General features: G+C 52.7%; 5 protein-coding genes across 5 annotated transcripts; 3 read left to right on the top strand and 2 right to left on the bottom strand.

Annotated features, from left to right (window-relative positions):
• Positions 1-109: 109 nt before the first annotated feature.
• On the top strand, positions 110-1,918 carry K460DRAFT_301263 (BSD-domain-containing protein). Its single transcript, XM_040929865.1, has 3 exons — positions 110-378; positions 431-1,178; positions 1,250-1,918. The coding sequence occupies exons 1-3, from the start codon at positions 184-186 to the stop codon at positions 1,696-1,698; spliced, it is 1,392 nt and encodes a 463-aa protein (XP_040792903.1). The 5' UTR covers positions 110-183; the 3' UTR covers positions 1,699-1,918.
• A 106-nt stretch (positions 1,919-2,024) lies between these two features.
• Positions 2,025-4,372, bottom strand: K460DRAFT_382086 (Ran-binding-domain-containing protein; the record flags this gene model as incomplete). Its single annotated transcript, XM_040935393.1, has 2 exons — positions 2,025-4,259; positions 4,352-4,372. The coding sequence occupies 2 exons, from the start codon at positions 4,370-4,372 to the stop codon at positions 2,025-2,027; spliced, it is 2,256 nt and encodes a 751-aa protein (XP_040792902.1).
• A 458-nt stretch (positions 4,373-4,830) lies between these two features.
• On the top strand, positions 4,831-7,397 carry K460DRAFT_301255 (eukaryotic peptide chain release factor GTP-binding subunit). Its single transcript, XM_040929864.1, has 3 exons — positions 4,831-6,540; positions 6,589-7,069; positions 7,125-7,397. Exons 1-3 carry the CDS (start codon positions 4,899-4,901, stop codon positions 7,186-7,188), a joined length of 2,187 nt encoding a protein of 728 aa, XP_040792901.1. The 5' UTR covers positions 4,831-4,898; the 3' UTR covers positions 7,189-7,397.
• A 483-nt stretch (positions 7,398-7,880) lies between these two features.
• K460DRAFT_361142 (DUF572-domain-containing protein) lies at positions 7,881-9,200 on the top strand. Its single transcript, XM_040932398.1, has one exon. The coding sequence runs from the start codon at positions 7,962-7,964 to the stop codon at positions 9,021-9,023; it is 1,062 nt and encodes a 353-aa protein (XP_040792900.1). The 5' UTR covers positions 7,881-7,961; the 3' UTR covers positions 9,024-9,200.
• Positions 9,201-9,334: 134 nt separating this feature from the next.
• On the bottom strand, positions 9,335-17,205 carry K460DRAFT_400404 (uncharacterized protein; the record flags this gene model as incomplete). The annotated part of the gene is made up of 3 exons (XM_040936325.1): positions 9,335-10,510; positions 10,566-16,961; positions 17,017-17,205. 3 exons carry the CDS (start codon positions 17,203-17,205, stop codon positions 9,335-9,337), a joined length of 7,761 nt encoding a protein of 2,586 aa, XP_040792899.1.
• Between the last annotated feature and the right edge of the window lie 808 nt (positions 17,206-18,013).

The following is an 18,013-nucleotide window of genomic DNA, read 5'->3' as shown; positions in this document are numbered from 1 at the left end:
CTTGTGTCTCATGCTGAAGCGTGACTTTGTGTAACAGGCCGCCAAGGAGTGCGGCTGGTTGCGGTGGAGCTGCATCTCCCCGCTTGGACCCTTGATGCACCCGCACTGTCTCACGGCTTACACCGCCATAGCTCCGCACACTACTTGTATCACGCACGCTGCTTTCTCCGACAGTCTAGTGCCATGGATTCCGCGTACGATCATATACAGGAGGAAAGCTATCCTCAGGATCCTACCAGACAACAGGCTGGCGGAGACGGCACCCACCAGGAGACGGCTAACAACTTCAATGCCGAGATTCAAGATGCCTACAAGGCGATATCAAGCAGTCCGTGGGCAGCGCGACTTGGAGGCTTCTTGGGCACTGTAAAGAAGCAGGTAAGGCATACGACATGAGAAGGCAACTAGCTTCTGACCGAGCATGGAACAGGGCGAGCAGTACTACGACAGTGCAAGCAAGCAATATGCCCCGCTAAGCAAGACTGCCACTGCCGGAGTCTCCAACCTCATAACTCATGCGCGCAAGCTATCCGTGCAGGCCGGCGATATTGCAGGTCCAGCTGCCAAATCTACAGACAAGGATGCCTCCTTCACGACGGTGCAAGAAAAGGAAGACCTTGAAGCCCACCCAGACCGCCCCGAATCGCTCCCAGCAGACATTGTCAAGGAAGCCGAGGGCATACTATCACGTTTTAGATCCGAAGCCACAAAACGGTTGAAAGACATAGAAAAGGCAGAAGACGCAGCCGACGAAGCTCTCCTCAAATTCGGCTCCAACCTCCGCAATTTCCTCCGCGACGCCGTAACCATTGCCCCTCCCGAATCTGGCTCCGAAGCCCACAAGAATGGAGAGGTACTTTTTGAATCAAAGGATAGCAGCGGTAAGAAAGTTGTGCACGCGACACGATTCGATGCGCAATTACACGTTATTCATTCTACCTTGGACTCGTTCCTAAAAGACCCTACCAGCCCTCAATGGGACGAGTGGAAGAGCAATTTTGATGTAGAGAAGAAGACGGACGCAATCGCCAAGGATCTAGAGAAGCATGAGGAGCTGCGGAGTGCCATGGAGAAATGTGTGCCCGAGAAGGTGGATTATGCCAACTTCTGGGTCAGATACTACTTCCTGCGACATGTGATTGAAAGCGAGGAGCAGCGGAGGCGGGAGATGCTGAAAGGTACGCCTTCCCTTCAAGAAATCTAGAAACATGACATACATGTGAATGGAGCGGGACTAACAAAGCCACAGCTTCAGCCCCCGCCGCCGACGAAGAAGTGGGCTGGGACGAAGATTCCGAAGAAGAAGAAGACGACGACGACGCCTCATCTTCCGCCTCGACCTCAAACCCTACCCCGCCCAACCCCACCTCCACCGAGAAGCCAAGCAACAAGTCCGCCACGAGTCTCGCCGCGTCGGTCAAGACGCTCAAGCCGTCGGATGACAAGCCTGCTGGCGAGGAACTGCTCAAACCCGCGCAGCCGCGCCGATCAAATGACGAGAAGAGCGTAGCGGACAGCGATGCGAGTTATGATCTCGTCAGTGGGGCTACAAGTAAGGCGCCGGGCAGTCCGCAGCAGGTACAGGTGAAGAAGAAGGGTGTTGCCGAGGAGAGTGAGGAGGAAGATAGCGATGAAGAAGAAAGCGACGAAGAGGAAAGTGATGAGGAAGAGAGTGAGGAGGAGGAGGATTGGGAGTAGGCAGGTTCTAGGAGAATACGGAGAATACGGAGCATGTGAATATGTGTTCTTGGGAGGCGTACTGGCGTAAGTCTGGGACGATCGAAATGATCGTGTCATGGTATGTTCATATGCTATACGAATTATGTGATGACATCTATTCTCTATACAAGTTGGTGCGCCTTCGCTATGCTATTTTGGTGATTGATTCTATGACTAAATCAAGTGGTATCTCAAACGCCTGCCATGATGCATATCGCCCAAAGAAACACCCGCATTGATGCCGCTTGCGAAGATTCTTAAACTATGGTTTGGATTGCTAGTTGCCATGATGAGTCCTGTTGACTCTAGGCTTGCTTTTCGACGGTGCTGGGCGGCGTGTCAGGAGCCACACTGCCCCTAAAAGCCTGTACATTAGGATCAGGTTGTGCTTGCCGCGGCGAGCTCGATGTAGGAGGTGCGGTAGGTAGTCCTCTAAAGCTAGGCTGTCTCAAGCTCTTGTTTGGGTTCTGGTTCGGCTGCGTAGTTGCCCGTCTCAGAAGCGGACTGGGAGACGACAGATGCGAGAGCGACGGCCTGTCTAGTCGAACGTTATTAGAGGATATAGAACGGCTGACTGCTGGCGTGGAGTTCGGAAACGAAGGCGAAGATGGCGATTGAACTGGCGTGCCAGAGCGCGAATGCGAGTTGATCGTCGACGCTCTGCCTGTCGGGTAGCCCTCGTAGTCATAGGTAGAACCGTCTACTGGAGATGTAGCTTCATACGCGTGGTCTTCGTGAAGTTCGTGCTCCAGATATTCTTCACCACGACGCTTGATTGGACTCTCATCATACGGGTCAAACCCGACCCTCATGCGAGCCTCTCGACGCACACGGCGGCGGAGATCTGAGTCCCCGCCTGCGCCTACGGTGCTACTATCGGAGAGGAAGAAGTTGAGGAACTCATCGGGGATGGCGAGATGCGAGGACTGCTGGAACTGTTGGAGGGCAGTGAGACGAATGAGCATCTCTAAAAGGGAGAGCGAGGTCTTGATCGGCGGTAGGGTCGTTGGCGCTTGTGGTGCGTATTGTGGTACCGGCACATATGCCTTCCGAGGGGAGGGGATGAGTTGGGTGTTCGGTGGAGGGGGCGACGTATCATTAGATGGCGTCGATGGACGGAGATTGAGGTTTGACATCCGGGAGAGAAAGGCAGGCGACTCGGAAGGATCACGCTGTACGGGGTGTTCTGCTGATGTAGGTGATGAAAGGTCCAGCTCGGAATCCTCAGTTTCGTCAAACTCAGAGTCCGTCGATGGGTCTTCCGAGAACACCTCAAAGGCCATCCATTCAAGGTCAAGTGTCGGTGGAAGGCGCCAAGGAAAAGTTGTTATCTCTGGTTCTTGAATTGGCTCCTCTTGAAGATTGGCCGTAGACTCGCGTCGCAGCTGGTCTTCCAACTCTGTCTCTTCTGGGTCAACTTCATCGCCTCCAACCGTATGAGAGTCGTCTGAATCGTAGCCTGTCTCCATGGCATCGCGCTCCATCATGCGGCGTGGAGGTGCTGCATTGAGATCCCGCTTTAGCAGCAAGATCGGGTTGTTGGTCTCGCCTTCGGTACCGATGTTCAAGATCTTCCCTGTATCCGCGTAGAAGATTTTAGAAACCTCGTGGATGGGAACAACCTCACGAACGCCAGCCTGCTCGATGCCGTCATATGGCTCGGGGTGAGGCTCGCCATCTTCGAAGTCGTGCATGCGGCCATCGTCTAGATCTTCAACAATCAGCAGCTGGTATGCGAATTCTTGAACTGTGCTGTCAGAGGGTATGTGGCGATGGTTGGCCTCATCAGATCGTCGTTTGTCTTGTCGGAACGGTGTCGGGTAGTCGTAGACCTTGTCGAGTGGCACTCTCAGAAGGGTTACGCGGGCCTTGTGCATGACTTCTTTCCATGTTGTCTCGCGGAAGCTTTCCCCGTGTGGTCGATTGGCGTAGCCTGAGAATAGCATGTACATGGATAGAGTGAATGTCGGCCCAATCTGTTGAGCTCGGGGCTTTGAAGTGCAGTACTGCATGTCCCCAGCCGTCAAGAATGTGCTGGCCTGCAGCAGACGTGATGGCGACACGGTAGCCGGGAGAGTTGTGTGCAGGCTCACGCCAGAAGTGGTGATGGCCAAATTGATGAGTGGAACGGCATCTTCAATGCGCTCGAGTAGTTGCTTCATCTCCGAGATGATGATGTTGAGCTCGATATCATTCTGGGCTCGTGACTTGGCCTTGGAGCTGCCCCTTCTTGAGAGCTGCTCTTCGGCTACAGCCTTTTCCACACGACTACCGAGCGTCTGGATATCCCATCGAAGAGACTTGGTGAGCGTCACGGCTGATTCGAGCGAGGTGTTTCCACGGGCGGCGATCAGCTCAATCATGTCGATTGCCGGTGAGATGATTTTGATCTTTGAATCAAGTCGCAGTTGCAGCTTAGCAAGCTCCTCTTTCTCGCGACCATTTACAGTCTTCATTAGACGGCCACATTGCTTGAGTGCATATGTGCTGGTGATGGCTATCCCGCTTCGAATAGCGTAGGTCATCGCCTGCTGCGTCACCTATCACCTGGTTAGCTAATGCCATATTCGTGTCAAAGATATCATGATGCTGACTGCACGTGACAGTCCGAAGAGTCAGAGCATAGTCATACCTTTGCTAGTAAGATGTCCATGTTGCCTTGTTAATCAAGTTCAACTTTGGGTTGGGTTGGGTTGGGTCGAGTGAGTGGGCGAGCGAGGGTTCATGGAAGAGAGAGTGAGGAAAACATTGGGGCGACGTGTGGGGTTGCTAGGAAAGTGCGCCCGAACAGAAATTCCAAGTGAGTGAATGAATCTCAAGAGAGACGTGTTGAAGGCATGCATGCGTATCTGTTTGTTTGGCTTGTGGCTATGGATTGAAATGTAGAGTGGTAGCCAATGTTAGGCAGAGAGGCATCGAGTCAGCCCCACCAGGCAACTTGGGTAGCGACGGTAGCCACCCCGCCAAATCCTGCCTGGCTGCGGCGACCCGCACACACTTCTGTAACTTTTCGCCGCCGGCGACGACGCTCCCAACGCCGCCCATATAAACTTCTCCAGTCACTCTTTAGTCGCCTCCCTCCGATACCCCCGTGCGCACCCTCTACCCTCTCCGCCCCCGAGACGACTGGGAAAGAACTCACCCATTTTTCCCCCCTCACACCACACCCCGCCTCCAACATGGCCGACAGCTGGGAAGACGAAGAGGAGCGACTCTCGCAGCAGGCCCAGGGCCTCAATCTGAACAACGCCAACGCGGGAAACTTCACGCCAGGCGCCGCGTCCTTCACCCCCGGCGCGCAAGCCTTTGTCCCCGGACAACAATTCCCCGCCTACAACCAAGGCTACGGCGGCCAGTATCAGCAATATGGAGGATACAACCAAGGCTATGGCGGCCAATACGGCTACCAGCAGGGCTATCCGCAGTATGCGCAACAGCAGCAGCAGCAACAACAACAGCAGCAGCAGCAAGGCTACCCCAACTATGGCCAGCAGGGACAACAACAAGGACAGCAGGGCTACCAGAATCAGTATGGGGGGTTCCAGCCTCAACAAGCGCAGCAGCAGCGACAGGCTCCTGTAAAGATCGCAAAGCGAGGGGAAGCCGACGTCTCCAGCGCACAGAGCTCAGCACCTGCCCCAGCTGCTGCTGACCCAACGAAGGAGGCACCGAAAGCAAAGGTCCTGTCCATCGGTGGCGATAGCGCGCCAAAGGCAAAAGTTCTGTCCATCGGCGGGGACACTACAGCGCCCAAGGTGGAGAAAGCTGGCGGCACCAAGGTGCTCTCTCTCGGAACGCCAGCAGCAGCGCCCTCGGCCGCAAAAGAAAAGGCCGACAAGGGAGCTCCGGAAGCTGGAGCCAAGGTCGCAGCCGCGAAGGCGATCGAGAAGACTGGCGAGCCTACCGGATCGTCCGCCGCATCTGGCAGGACTTCGCCAACTCCCTCATCGGGCCGCAACAGTCCAACACCAAAGGAGAAGGCGGCCGCAAAGGCAATAGATGTCGAGAACGAGCAGGCTGAAGTGGTTGATGAGGCGACATTGGCTGAGATATATGGCAAAGAGCACGTGAATATCATTTTCCTCGGCCACGTTGACGCCGGCAAATCAACACTCGGTGGCAGCATCCTTATCGCGACTGGTATGGTCGATGAGCGAACTCTCGACAAGTACAAGCGAGAAGCAAAGGACGCTGGTCGAGAGACATGGTACATCTCATGGGCGCTCGATCTAAACAAGGAAGAGCGTGCGCAGGGTAAGACGATTGAAGTCGGCCGAGGATTCTTCGAGACCGAGAGGCGACGGTATTCTATTCTCGACGCGCCGGGTCACAAGACTTATGTCCCCAACATGATTGGCGGTGCATCACAGGCTGATGTCGGTGTACTTGTCATTTCTGCTCGTAAGGGAGAGTATGAGACTGGTTTTGAAAAGGGAGGCCAGACTCGGGAGCACGCCATGTTGGCCAAGACCCAAGGTGTGAACAAGCTAATCATTGTCGTCAACAAGATGGACGACCCTACAGTCGAATGGTCCGAGGATCGATTCAAAGAATGTACCTCCAAGCTTGTTCAATTCCTGAAGGGTGTAGGATACAACCCAAAGACGGATATCGCAATGATGCCCGTCAGCGCACAGACATTCACCGGCATCAAGAATCGCGTACCCAAGGACCTGGCGCCTTGGTATGATGGCCCGTCTCTGCTCGAATATCTCGACAACATGCAGGCCCTCGAGCGCAAGCTCAATGCCCCCTTCATGATGCCAATCGCCGCAAAGTACAAGGACATGGGTACTATGGTAGAAGGCAAGATTGAGTCCGGTAAGTAATAGTCCACTGCAACATCGCATCCATCGCTCATTTCAACAGGTATTATCAAGAAGGAGAACAAATATCTCATGATGCCAAATCGACAAATGATACATATATCCGCTTTGTTTGGAGAGCAGGAAGAGGAGATCCCCGGCGCTACATGCGGTGACCAGGTGCGCATCCGTCTTCGAGGCGTGGAAGAGGAGGACATTCTCCCCGGATATGTGCTTTGCTCGCCAAAGCGCCCCGTTCACTGCGTCTCCCAATTCGAGGCTCAAGTGGTGCTGCTCGATATCAAGTCTATCATGACCGCGGGCTTCAACTGTGTGCTGCACGTCCATGCTGCGCAAGAAGAAGTCACCATCACTGCTCTACTACACAAGCTGGAGAAGGGTACCGGACGTAAGAGTAAGAAAGCACCGGGCTTCGCTACCAAGGGCATGAGCATCATTGCACGGTTGCAAATCACGGGCACAGCTGGGTCTATCTGTGTGGAACGCTTCGAAGACTACCCACAGCTCGGACGATTCACGCTACGGTAAGGCCGCTCAATTTTTCAGTTCAAACTAGAACCCCTACTAATAAACGAACAGAGACCAAGGTCAGACTATTGCTATCGGCAAGATCACGAAGCTCATCACGGATGCCGATGCTTAAGCCTGTTAAAAGTGACGAGTTACTACCTGTAACCGAGTAAAAGATATGAATATTACGGTTGGCTTTCGCATTCTGAGCGTTGATCGCCTCCGGCCTGGAAAGGCGACATACAGGGGATATGCTATAGATCTAAAGCGATATGAATGAGAACACTACTTTCCATCTACAAAAATTCGCACTACTTCAGAATGAAAGAGCAATTATTGAACGTACCTGACGTTGTTGACGTTGCGGAGTGGATGTCATGCGTCTAGAGTGTTTCGCGTACTCGTCCCGCGGCATACGCGTAGTGAGACAAGCCTTTTAGTGCCGTAATCAACAGCAACCTTAATTGACTTTCCAGACAAGGAAGTTTCCTGTTATGTTTCCTTGAGTCGGATTACTCTAGTCTACAACTGTAGTAGACCCGTCTGTTCCATCACCGAATGCAACAACCACTATGGTAATAATTGAGGGGTTTGACGTCACAAGCTTTCATGTACCTCAAATTGGCTATAGAAACGTATTCACGCTGGAAAAGAAAAGAAAAGGATTATCGCCCCTTCTACTTTCAATGTTAGATAAGTCAAGAGTTTAGTTCATGTTCGCTGTCGACTTGTTCATGTGTCACCGCCCGATTACATAACCTTGGGTTGACGCAGGGTCTCGTGGCGCAACGCCGCGATACTCCAACTTCACCACCTTTCACTTCACTCCACTCTCAGCCGCCAGAGCTCTAAGCGCACGCTGCGCCCCTCTCGCACGCCTCTCCGCCCATCATGCAGGGTTTCAACATGGGCCGGTACTACCCACCCGACGCCAGCAACCCGCCCGCCTTCAACTCCAACTCGCATCCTCTCGGTCAACGCGCGAACAAAATATCCCAGGGCATACTCACTGTCCGCTTCGAGCTGCCCTTCGCCGTGTGGTGCAACCACTGCACCCCACCTGCTATCATAGGCCAGGGCGTACGCTTCAACGCCGAGAAGAAGAAAGTAGGCAACTACTACTCGACACCGATTTGGAGTTTTCGCATGAAACATAGTGCGTGTGGGGAGTGGTGGGAGATTCGGACAGACCCGCAGAAGAGCGAGTATGTCGTTGTGGACGGGGCGCGGCGGAGAGACTATGGGCCAGAGAACGGGGGCGCAGAAGCAGAGGGCGACCTTAAGTTCTTGACGGAAGAAGAGAGGGAAAAGAGGAGGAATGATGCGTTTGCCAATCTAGAGGGCAAGATGGAGGAGAAAGGACTGGAGAGGAAGAATAAAGAGAGGGTGGAGGAGTTGTATGATAAATCTGAAGTCTGGCGCGACCCGTATGACGTGAATGCTCGCCTGAGAAGAGACTTCCGTGTGAAGCGCAAGGTTTTGAAGAAGGAAGAGAGGCATAAGGAGGGCATGCAGGATAAGTTTAGTTTGGGCATTGATATTGCGGATGAGACGGATGCAGATCGAGTGCGTGCAGGTCTGATAGAGTTCGGTGCCGGCGCAGCAGATACGATGGACAGCGAACATACACGCTGGAAACCACTCTTCGCCAGCGACGAGAAGGCTGAGAAAGGCGTCGAGACCACTCCGAAGACAAAGAAGCTCAAGGCGGAGGCAGCGGCGCAGAAGAGTCGGCACACACTCCAGAAAACGCTACTCAACAACACAAGAGCGACGATCGATCCTTTCCTTTCCAACGACGTTGGCATGCCATCAAGAGTTAGCTTTGGTGTCCTCAAAAGAAAGAGGGGTGTCCAAGAAAGTGCTGAGCTCGAAGAGCATAAAACTGTGGCTCTTCCGCCAGTCGACGAGACCCCTAAAAGCAAGCCGGCAGCAAATCTAGCACTAGTCGACTACGACTCGGATTAACAGGCTATGCGAAATTTCTATTAATATCGACGAAATACGGCGTTATCAATGGGATGTAATGAGGGTGGGACATATGCATTTATGGCGTTTGGAACTATAGCAAAAGATACCCCAGTGCTTGCACAGACATTTATATCATTAAGTCATAAGAATTCATTATAATGAAACAAGAAAAATTCACCAATAACACCTAGTAGATCGAAAATAGGACTCCAACGCTAAAAGCGCCCCAACATACCTCATAAATCAATCTGGTACTCCTTCCCCTATCGCACTTTCCTCCCCCATATTTTTGCACCACCGCCGTCATTCTACTCCTTCTCCCCCTTGCCACCAACGCGCTCAACGATCCTCTCCACCAAATGCCCAATACTACTCGCCTGCAAAATCTCAAACACACTCACACCCACCTTCGTCTCTCTCTGAATCCAATTCTTCATCTCGACCGCGACCAGCGAGTCTGTCCCATACGCGCTCATAGCCCGCGCAGGGTCAAGCTCAGAAGGATCCATCATCAAGCTACGAGACAGCTTCTTGAGCAGCGCAGTGAGAATATACTCCTTCGCCTGATCCGAGGACGTAGTAGAAGCGAGCTGAGCGGCCAACGAGAGCGTAGACGACACCGCGCCGTCGGAGGTATTCTGCGCAGCCGTCTCTGTGCGCAGATGCGGACGCAAGTAATCCAGATGACTGAACACTGGGTCTCTAGCGAAGAAGGGACCGCCGTCATCTTCCTGGTTCTGCGCCATGTCGAGGTCTGAATCTAGGCCAGTGACAATGTGGCCTGTCTTTGGCTCGCGAATTGCTAACTCGATCAATGCGAGGAGTTCGGTCTCGTTGATGTGCTTGAACTCTTGGACGCGCACTTTTTCCTTCTTCGCAGCTTGTTCCACGACGTAGCCCACGTCTCCTACGATTCCTAGATCGATGGCTGTCGCGGGTAAGCCGAGACCGTTCCTGTACTTGGCTAGTGCTACTTGATAGGCACATCCAGCGGCGTAGTTTGCTTGGCCCGGGTTGCCGATGAAGGAATGGAGGGAAGAAAGCAGGATGAAGAAATCCAGTGGTTGGGACAATGTGGCTTCGTGGAGGTTTTTCGAGCCGTGGATCTTGGGAAGGATCGTGGAAGTCCATTGTGCGTGGGTCATGTTACTGAATAGGGAGTCGTTTAGTGTCATTGCGCCTTGGATTACGCCACGAATTGGGGGAAAGCTGGCAAGCGTTGATGAGAGGGCTGTCGAGAGGGCGAGGGCGTTGGAAATGTCGCATTGGAGGACTGCGGTGCGAATGCCTCGGCCTTCGAGATCCGCGATGAAAGAGGATGCTTCAGAAGAAGAAGCGCCAGAGCGGGAAACGAATATCAAATTCCTGGCGCCGTGGGTGGTTAACCAGTGGGATATGCTGCGTCCTAGACCGCCGAGGCCACCGGCAAGGAGGTAGGTCGCATCTGATTCAAAATGTACTTGCTCCGGTGGTTTCTGGGTGACCTTGTCATTGTTAGTATTTCGTCACACACTGAGATTTCAAGACCAAGTTACTCACCAGGACACGGTCGCCGGCGCTCGGGACCATGACTATGCTGCCTCCATCCTGAACCTTCTCAATCGCTTGACGCAGTTCTGACCAAGGCTTAGCCTCTACCTGCGACAGAGACTGCAAGTCTATCCCCATCAGGAAATCCATCGCTTCTTGGAATACTCTTCCAGCTAACTTCCTATTCTGCGACTGTAGAAAGGCCACATCGACCGAGGAGAATGATACATTACGCTTGAACGGAGCCATCTCCAGCCGTTCATTAGCCCGCGCATTGCTTTTCCCAAGCTCAATGAACCTGCCGAATGGGGCGATGCAACTGAACGTAGCCTGTAGTACTTCTCCAGACAGAGTATTGAGCACAACATCTACACCGCGGCCCTTGGTGAGTCGGCGAAGTGCTGCGACGAACCTGATGTCTTGACTGGAGAATATGCGGCTAGGATCGATACTGTAGACTTCTGAAAGATGAGCCTTCTCCTCTGCCGACCTGACAGTCAGGAAGACCTTTGCTCCAAGCTTTACGGCAATCTGTATAGCAGCTTGGCCCACACTGTTCGCCGCATCATGGATAAATACTGTTTCCCCAGCCGCCACATGAGCTACACGTACTAAAGCGTAGTATGCCGTGATAAATGCCAATGGCAAAGTAGCGGCAGTCTCAAAACTGATGGTGTCGGGGATTTTGTGCACAAACGCTGCCGTGGTATGTACATGTGTAGCGAACGTACCAGTACACCAGGCGACAACTCGGTCACCAACAGAGAGGTGACTGACACTGCTACCAGTATGTTTTACAACACCTGCGCATTCTTGGCCCAGTTGTTCATCTGAAAGGTCGCCGTTGATGATTTGAATGTCTCTTGAATTGAGATTTGTGGCTTGGATCTCGATCTCTACTTCATCGGGCTGCAAGAGTTGAGGAGTATTCAAATCATCTTCAAACACAAAAGGACCCTTGATTCCAGAGTCCGATAGTTCGAGCCTCAGTGGGCGGTTCTCTTGCGCAATCTCTTCTAGCTGTGGCGGCAGTGCATCCGGATCCGTGCGAGCCGTCAGGAACAGGTTAGACCGATCATCCTCGATCGCACGCTTGATGTGTATTATGCCGTCTTGCTCGATCAAATCGCTGTCAGCAACTCCAGGGTTTCTGTTGGGACCGATACTCTGCGTGTACACGCGGAACAGTAGGTCAGCAACTCCATGGGACGTCAACTTTTGCTCTGCATTCAAGTCGACAGTGATGCACGGGAAGTCTTCGTGCTCTGATCTTAGAGTACGCGCAAGACCCTGGAAGACGGCAAGGTCGGGCCGCTGGACCTGGGAAGATGCTGCGCCGCGTGTTACCCAGATCAGTCCCGCAGATGTATCAGCGATACGTTGTAGAGACTTCAGATCACTTGGAGAAGGACTGGCCAGTAGAGGCTCATCAAGCTCTGCAAGGCTGATGCAGACTGCACCTGTGACGTCTTCTTGTTCGAGCATGGATAGAGGCAAGATTTGCACCTGTAACCCCGCGTTCTCCAGTCTAGTCTTGATAGCTAGCGGTATGTCTAGCGTGTTCATCTTGATCGGGGAGTCTGAGGATAGAAGGAGGATACGAGAGATTTCTGGTGGTGTGTATAGGCCATTACGCAGGATCGGCTTTGCTTCGACTGCTGTCGCGATCATAAGCCTCGTGCCCTCCTCCAGGGGGTTCAATACATCCGGACTGCTCGCCTTGAGATCGCTGAAGCCAGTCGTGTGAAGAACATCTTGCCATTGTGCCTCAGTGAGTAGTGGGCCCTCCGTTCGCCACTCTTCCGACGCATTCCACCAGCCTGGCAGGGTGCCAAAAATGACGGAAGCAGCAAGGAGGCGGTTCGTCATCTCAAGCAGAATCAACTTCCCTCCTGGTCGCAGCAAACTTCGCACATGAGCCATAGTGCGGTGCATGTCAGAGGTTGCGTGCAGTACATTAGCTGCGACTATGACATCGTAGGACGCAGGCTTGAAGTCTTGAGTGGAGGGGTCTTGCTCAACATCCAACTTCTTGAACTTCATAAACTGATTGAAAGTTTCGAATTTCTCCGCAGCGCGCTGGAAGAAGTAAGATGAGATGTCCGTGTAAGTGTACGACTTGAGACGTGGATACGTGTGAAGGTCTTCACATCCACTCAGCCCTTTCAAGGTTGGGACTGTTGCACCGCCAGTTCCAGCACCGATCTCGAGATAGTCGAGATTAGGGTACTTGTGTGAGAGCATGGTGACGTATCGGGAAATTTGCGCGTATGTGTTCGGCATGCCGACTGCAGTCGTGTAGTAATCCTCGAGCAGGTTCTCGTGTGTCATCAAGGCGAGTGGTTCAACTTCTTGCCTGAACACTGAAGACAAGGCTTCACCTACTCGTACCAGCAATTTGCCATCGTATGCTGTTTCGTGATTTCGATAGTGCTCGACTAGGGATTGGAGTCTCGCGGCTACTTCGGTGGTCTGGAGTTGCTGCCACTCATCCGTCTGCTGTGGATGTGTTCTTCCTAACACTGAATCTCGGAGCTGGCACAAGTTGCGGTAGAATCTCTGGTGATGTGGCAGCATTGTAGCTACCTCCTCTTCTTTCACTTCTTGCAAAACCCGATCGATGAAATAGTAGGATACTAACTCCAACTCCCTGACAGTCTTCGGGCGATCATCTGGCCGCGGCGCGGCCTGCAATTCTCGATCCAAGCTTTGACGGTCAATGAGTTCCACATCAGGTTCCCACACCGGTTTGAAGCAGTGCTTCGTTATCGTCTGGAGCTCGCTGGACTCACTGCCACTGTTGATAGCGACAAACTTGAAGCCGTCCATGAGTACTACTGGTTTTGCAGTAATCGGATCCAGGGCAAAGATGTTTGCTCTCGCTTCCCTTGATCCGTGTCTCTCGGCACTGACAACAATGTTAAGCTTATCTCCCGACTGAGCTGCGATGTTCGCTGAGATGGAGATCTCCTCTACGAAGGTGGGCACCATCGCACCCTTGAGGTTTCGAAGTCCGGCGCCGCCAAGAGCTGCAAGTGCAAGCTGCAAGAAATTATCAAGAGTAGCAGGATGTAACAGTCGTTCATGCTCAAACTCTTTGGGGTTGCTGAGCCGCGTGTTTGTCACTTCGACAACTCCCGTCACTTGGTCCGAGACGTTTGGATCCAAGTAAATCTCCTTGAGTCCTTGGAATAACGGTCCGTATGTGAGTCCGAGGGCGTCGACACTTTCATAGAATCTCTCCACGTCGATTTTCTCTGCCGTTGATGTGTGCGCATTTGTCCATTCGTCGAGACATTCATTCGACAACTCTTCATCCACGGTCGGCTGACTTGACACGGAAACAGAACCACTGCAATTCTCGACCCAACCGCCATCAACGGTGTAGGAGAAAACGCGGAACTCGTGCCAGGCGTCTAGCGATGATGTACCGCTACTTGACTGACAACGCATAGAGAACAAAGTTTCTATACCTTCATCAGACTCTGGGACAACAAGGGCTCGCGAGATGCTGACTTCTCGTAGCCGATACTCCAATGTGTCCTTTGACCCCTGAGGTAATATCGATGAGGGTTCAATAACGGACAATTGTCGACACGCTTCAATCGCCATACAGAGATAGCCACAAGCTGGAAATAGTACATCCCCTTGAACAACGTGGTCTTTTAGCCACGGCTGTTCACGTAGACGTAAATAGTTCCTAAACCGAGGTTCTAGCGGATTCCAGTCCCACACTGGTGCACCAAGAATATCGGTTCTAGCAAATTGGCGGAAACGATAGTCTCGACTAAGTCGAGACTCACACCAATAGCTGCGTGTATGGTTCCAGGGGTATTGAGGGAGGTCGGTGAGAACTGAAACAGCTTGTTTTGGCTCAGTCGGGAAGTTGGCAGCATGGAGATTGACTGGAAGTTTCCTGGCGAACAACTGGCCTGCCACTTCGAGTGCAGTGGTGTCGGCGGGCTTGTTGCGAATAAGTGTGGAGAGGTACTGGATGTTCGACTTCCCTGCAAATGTGTCTTCGAGTATCTCTCGAACAGGAAGTTTGAACAAAGCGTGTGGTCCGACTTCGAGCAAAATGTCAACGCCTTGATCGCCTTCTTCTGACTTTAACAGGCATAGCTTCTTTAAAGCGCCAGAGAAGCGTACACAGCTAACGAGATTTGATACCCAGTATTCCGCGCCCAATTGCTCCCGATCGATGACTTCTTCTCCCACAGAAGAGATCATTGTTACGCGTTGCTCGCCGTCTAGCACCACAACTTGAGCCTCCTCGAGTCGAGCAAGGTAGTCTTCAGCGATTGCCTGCATATGATGAGAGTGATATGCAGTGTCTACTTGAAGCGTCCTTGCGAAAACACCCTTAGCGACAACTGCCTTATATAGTTCTTCCATGGCGGGGGTATCGCCAGAAATCGTTACGCCACGAGGACTGTTCACGCATGCGACCAGGACCTTGCCCAGTTTGTCACCCAGCTCGGCAATCTCGTTGTTGGCTTCGGCTTCGGAAAGTCCAACAGCCATCATACGCCCATAAAACCCAAGGCTCTTCACCTTTGGTGATAGCAACCCGCGAAAGTATGCAACGCAGATTGCCGACTTGGTACTTAAGGCGCCAGCAGCATAAGCTGCCGCAATTTCGCCACTAGAGTGGCCGACGACGCTCTGAGGATGTATATTCCATGAAGAGAGAAGATCCACGAGAGCGATTTGAAGTGCTGTGCAGAGCGGTTGGCTGAATGTTGCTTCATTCACTCTTGACGTAGCTTTATCCTTGAGAAGCTCTTCCATGAGAGACCAGTCAGAACCGAGGCTCTTGATGATTGCATCGCTTCTAGCTAGACTGGTCTTGAACACCGGGTAGTGAAGCAGTTCACGGCCCATTCCCCACCATTGAGCTCCTTGACCTGTAAATATAAAGCCCAGTCGTGGTGGTGTCGTGCGTGTGCTGGAAACTGAGACAAGCTTTCCTAGTTGGGTTTCAAGATGCGACTTTTCGCTTGCGACAACTGTAGCACTATAAGGGAAGCGCGAGCGGCGTTCGGATAGTGTGTATGCGAGATTGTCTAGCAGCTCTTCCTCGTTGAAGACGGTTTGTGTTTGGAGATGATCTGCAAGTGTCTGGCCCATTTGAGCTAGCCCGCGCTCATCGTTGGCAGAGAGTAGAAAGACCCTTGACCTTGAAGCGGCGCTAAACGAAGTGTCGCTAGTAGGGCTAACAAAACCAGAGTCGTTCCTCGTGTGACCACGAGAGGGATGATATCGTTGGAGATAGTGAGACGCATCGTCCACGATGACATGTGCATTTGTGCCTCCATATCCAAAGGAGTTCACACTTGCCCGTCGTAGTCCCTCCAAAGGCCAATCTTTTGTCTCTGTGGGAACTTGCAGGCGCCATGCTTCGAAGTCAATGGCTGGATTGCCCCGCTGGAACCAGATGTTTGGGAAGATGGTGCCCTTCTCCACACTGATGACAGCCTTGATCAATCCAGCAATACCGCTCGCGCCCTCCAGGTGGCCCATGTTCGTCTTTACCGATCCAATGGCAAGGGGTATCGGCTCACCATTCGCTGCAAGGGGCCGCCGTGCAGCAAACACCTTGCCGATGGCGCCAGTTTCGATTGGGTCGCCTGCCGCAGTGCCCGTCCCATGCGCTTCGAAGTATCCTGTCTCGCTCACGTCGCAGCCCGCTGCTCGGTACGCGGACTGTATGAGCTCGATCTGTGCGTCTTTCGAAGGCATCGTGATGCCTGGTGTTCGTCCGTCTGAGCTTGCTGCTGTTCCGCGGATAACAGCTCGGATTGGGTCGTTGTCGCGTAGCGCAAGATCTAATGGCTTGAGTATAACGGTCCCGACACCTTCGCCTCGCGCATAGCCATTCGCACGCTCATCGAAGGCATACGATATGGAATCCGCGCCCAGAAAATGCATGTCGCTCATCTCAATCTGGATATCAGGACTTAGGATGAGATTACTGCCTCCAACAACCGCCATTGAGCTCTCGCCGGCCCGTAGACTTTGGCAGGCCAAGTGCACAGCAACAAGACCACTGCTACAGGCCGTGTCCAACGTCACGCTGGGTCCTTTGAGATCGAAGAAATAGCTCAAACGATTCGACAACATGGTTTGTGAGGCGCCTGTTGACTGGTATTTGGGAGCCAGTTCCATGTCTCGCCGTTGCATCTCCTCGTAATCTTTGGTGAAGCATCCAACAAAACATGATGTTTTGGAACCCGAGACTTTCGATAATGGTGTTCCTGCGTTTTCGAGCGCTTCGTATGTTACTTCCAGCAGAAGCCTCTGCATGGGATCCATGGCCATGGCTTCTGCCGGCGAAATCGAGAAGAATGGCGCATCGAATAAGGATACATCTTCTGTGAGGAAGTGACCGCCGCGATTGTTTGACTTGCACAGCGTTAGGAACGGTCCGCGCCGGGTATGTTGAGATCTCGCTACTTACCGTCCCGTAACGGTCCGCATCAGGGTGATAAAAAGCATCGATATTGAAGCGGTCTGAAGGCGCTTCACTGCGTGCAGACTTCTTCTCAACTAGCATCTCCCATAGCTTCTCGCTACTCGTAACATCGCCTGGGAAGCGACATCCAAAGCCGATTACAGCAATTGGCGTTGGTTTGGCTTCGCTAGTCATTGTCGTTGGATAATGCAACAGGGGAAACCTTACTTGCGCGGAAGTTCATGAAGACCCGAAGGTCTACAGTGCAAGATTAAGATTGACGTGAACATGTCGTATATAGCTAGGAGAGGCGGGAAAGACCCAACCTATTCACTCGTCTTCACGCATGCGCCCAGCAGCACAGCCATCGAGCCATCGAGCCGTCTCTCATGCACGCTTGGGTGACGCGCGATGCATTCGCAGCACGGACTCGAAAGGGAATGTAACATAACATGGTGGATAATCAATTCCCGGAAGAAACTTTCCATGCTCATCGACGAGGCGGATACAAGTTCCAGTAGAGCGGACCGCATGCGTCAAGCTCGAGCGTCCAAACAGCTGAGCTCTCTTCCGCGTTGGTCTAAATCGATGCAGAACTGTGAACTAGCATGCATCTAAGCTCCGATATTAGTCAATTGGTACCGTTGTGTTACGTGCATGATCCTGTAGGCATGGAGAAACGATGATCTGTTGCTAAAGACGCACAAAAACTACGCGCGGAGTTTTGGCCTATACTAGCTAGAGGACAACATTTCGTCGGTATTCATGCGTGTCGGCTCTTCTGGCGCATAAATGCTCCTAGGATGACCGCGAGACAAGCCGTAGTCGCGTCTGAGGATACGTGGTGGTTGTCTGTTGGCTGCTCTTGCCGGCGTCTTTGGCTTTCCCCCCGGCAGTGATCAGCTCAGGTATCATGATAACGTGCTTGGACAGTTATTCATCGGCGATATGGAAGACATTGTCTCAGCCCACGCAAACAGGATTCACCATGAGCGGCTGGGAC

This window comes from Cucurbitaria berberidis (assembly GCF_010015615.1).
Source record: "Cucurbitaria berberidis CBS 394.84 unplaced genomic scaffold K460scaffold_1, whole genome shotgun sequence".
Classification (NCBI taxonomy): domain Eukaryota; kingdom Fungi; phylum Ascomycota; class Dothideomycetes; order Pleosporales; family Cucurbitariaceae; genus Cucurbitaria; species Cucurbitaria berberidis.
This window is presented reverse-complemented; position numbering and strand designations above follow the sequence as displayed.

Coding starts and splice junctions, on each gene's coding strand:
- K460DRAFT_301263 (XM_040929865.1), top strand. CDS start 184: ATGGATTCCGCGTACGATCATATACAGGAGGAAAGCTATCCTCAGGAT. Junction 379..430: donor TGGGCACTGTAAAGAAGCAG/GTAAGGCATACG, acceptor AGCATGGAACAG/GGCGAGCAGTACTACGACAG. Junction 1,179..1,249: donor GAGGCGGGAGATGCTGAAAG/GTACGCCTTCCC, acceptor ACAAAGCCACAG/CTTCAGCCCCCGCCGCCGAC.
- K460DRAFT_301255 (XM_040929864.1), top strand. CDS start 4,899: ATGGCCGACAGCTGGGAAGACGAAGAGGAGCGACTCTCGCAGCAGGCC. Junction 6,541..6,588: donor AGAAGGCAAGATTGAGTCCG/GTAAGTAATAGT, acceptor TCATTTCAACAG/GTATTATCAAGAAGGAGAAC. Junction 7,070..7,124: donor CTCGGACGATTCACGCTACG/GTAAGGCCGCTC, acceptor ATAAACGAACAG/AGACCAAGGTCAGACTATTG.
- K460DRAFT_361142 (XM_040932398.1), top strand. CDS start 7,962: ATGGGCCGGTACTACCCACCCGACGCCAGCAACCCGCCCGCCTTCAAC.